The sequence below is a fragment of the Hemibagrus wyckioides genome, linkage group LG09 (genome assembly GCF_019097595.1).
Source record: "Hemibagrus wyckioides isolate EC202008001 linkage group LG09, SWU_Hwy_1.0, whole genome shotgun sequence".
In the NCBI taxonomy this organism is placed as follows: domain Eukaryota; kingdom Metazoa; phylum Chordata; class Actinopteri; order Siluriformes; family Bagridae; genus Hemibagrus; species Hemibagrus wyckioides.
Genome location: NC_080718.1, coordinates 26,885,657 through 26,888,156, shown reverse-complemented (window position 1 = coordinate 26,888,156; position 2,500 = coordinate 26,885,657). Strand labels below are relative to the sequence as shown.

Below are 2,500 nucleotides of genomic sequence, written 5' to 3'. Positions count from 1 at the left end.
TGTGTGTGTACATGTCAGTATATCTGTGTGTGTGTTTGTGAATGTGTGTGATTACCCATGTGCATGTGCATTAGTGTGTGTGTACATGTTTGTATATCTATGTTTATATGTGTGTGTGTCTGTATATCTATGTTTATTATTCTGCATTGAGATGATTACACCGATAAAATAGAGTTAAACATTTCCTGATACATCCTGGGTTGAAGGTGTGGTCCATAAGAGTCGCATGACGGTGGAGGACTGTTTTGAGCTGGGGAAGGTGGCGTACTCGGAGGCGGATTATTACCACACCGAGCTGTGGATGGCGCAGGCTCTCAAACAGCTGGACGAAGGAGAGGACTCGTCCGTGGACAAAGTGACCGTCTTGGACTACCTCAGCTATGCCATCTACCAGCAGGGAGAGTTAGACCGAGCGCTGGAGCTCACCAAGAGGATGCTCAAACTGGGTAAAAATCCCCGAGCGCACTTTATAAGAGTCTTGTCCCAAAAGACAAACTGTATGCACACTACAAACTTACACTATGCACTAAGTACCCTAGGGTCTGGTGTGTGACTGTTAGAAGGGTCGTATCATCTTAAAAAATAAAACACACACACACAGAGCTAATTTAATTTAAATTACATTTTTAAGACGTCTCGTCTGCCAGAGTCGGAGTCAGTGCCTGGTAGCCCCGCCCCCTTTTCTGCTTTTAAGCGTCCCACACTCTTGTTTTTGGTTGAATAAGTCCATGATTTGGATTTTTGTTGGAATTTCAGTGCAAACACACGACTCGCACTGTTTATACATCACAATGACGTAGCTATGCGATTTGGGATGCTGCCAGAGTCTAAGTTGTCAGCCATCTTAAAAATGTTTTCTTATCCAGAGTCAGAGCCTGGTAGCCCCGCCCCCTTTTCTGCTGTTACGTAGCAGTGATGTAGCTGTGCGATTTGGGACTCTGCTGCCAAACATGTGAAACATGTGTCTCTAGCTGAAGATTCATACAAAAGGGATTCATTTATCACCGAAGACCTGATGAAAACATTCCTAGCATTTTCTAGGACCTAACGTTGGCATACATTTTGAAACTGTATTTATTTCTCTGCGTGCGGTTGCCAGATCCCACACACCAGCGTGCCAACGGAAACCTGAAGTATTTCGAGGTCCAGCTGGAGAAGCAGAGGAAAGCGGAAGCAGCGGCGGAAGGTGAAAAGCATGATAAGAGACAAGTGAATAAACGGGACGTCCAGATGAAGCTCTCCAATGACCCGCTGCCCGAGAGGAAGAGATACGAGCAGCTGTGCAGAGGCGAGGGCGTGAAAATGGTGAGGACTTAACAAAATAAAGTAAAAATAAATAAAATAAAAATTAAAAATATTTAATTTAAATAATTAGTATAAATTAATGTAGTAGGAAAAAAAAGACCTCACAGAAAACTTCCAAACACCCACCATGCTAGTCCCTGGGAGTCCCTGTTGCTACAGAAACCATTAGAACAAGTTCCTGTGATTAGAATTAACTACTGATTATTACAACGATAATAATAATAAGGATTATATTCAATGAAAAACCCTGTGGAATTATTTGTGATTCTTTTTTCTCTCTCTGTTCGGCGGTAGACTCAGCGTAGGCGGAGCCGTCTTTTCTGCCGCTACGTCGACGGCAACCGCAATCCTCGTCTGCTATTGGCTCCCGTCAAGCAGGAGGATGAATGGGACCACCCCCACATCGTCCGCTACTTCGACATCATCTCCGACTACGAGATCGGAAAGATCAAAGAGCTCGCCAAGCCCAGGGTGAGTTCGGCTCTCTGATGCTGACCTCTGATTGGTCGCTGGGTGTCGTGTGATTATTTTTTTTTGTTCCACGTTCTTCTCATTTCACACGATTTTACAGGTTTACAGTTTAACGTTTCGGTCACAGGGTTGGGTCGGTTTGTTGTAGCTCCACCCTCTCAGCCGTGTGAAGCTATTCGCTAGGCTCCGCCCCTTAAAACTTGCCCTCAGTAGCACAGCTAATCATTTCTAATTGTACACCTAGCATGAAAGTTTTTCATTAATGACCGAACTACATGAAATGAGTATTTGTAGCTGAAAACGCACAGATTCGAACCTTCCTACATGTTCCAATACTTTTATTTTTGTTACAAAACAAACGTCAACTTTTCAGTTCGATCCACAGGACATTTTCTGATTTGCTTGTAATTTAAAAGGTAATATTTTTTTTATATTTATATTTCTGAGATAGTTGACGGTTTGAACTGGAATTAGAGGTGGGCATGGGACTGATTTATTCATTAAATTTATTTAGATGTTTATTTCTTTCTTACTTTATTTATTTATTATTTATTTATTTAATTTATGTTAATTATTGATTTATTTGTTTGTTTATTTATGTTTATTAATGTATTAATTTATTATTATTATTATTATTATTAATAATAATAATAATAATAATAAAAAAAATACTAATTTGTTTTTTTATTTATTCTTTCTTTCTTTCTTTCTTTCTTTCTTTCTT

General features: G+C 40.2%; 1 protein-coding gene across 3 annotated transcripts in view; it reads left to right on the top strand.

Moving 5' to 3' along the window:
- Nucleotides 1–2,500, top strand: part of p4ha1b (prolyl 4-hydroxylase, alpha polypeptide I b) — a 20,617-nt gene that overhangs the window by 7,820 nt on the left and 10,297 nt on the right. For all 3 annotated transcript variants that reach the window (XM_058398533.1, XM_058398534.1, XM_058398531.1), the window contains exons 6-8: nt 207–446; nt 1,100–1,305; nt 1,600–1,776. In XM_058398533.1, coding sequence (XP_058254516.1) covers nt 207–446; nt 1,100–1,305; nt 1,600–1,776 — 623 coding nt within the window. The remainder of the gene's footprint in view (nt 1–206; nt 447–1,099; nt 1,306–1,599; nt 1,777–2,500) is intronic.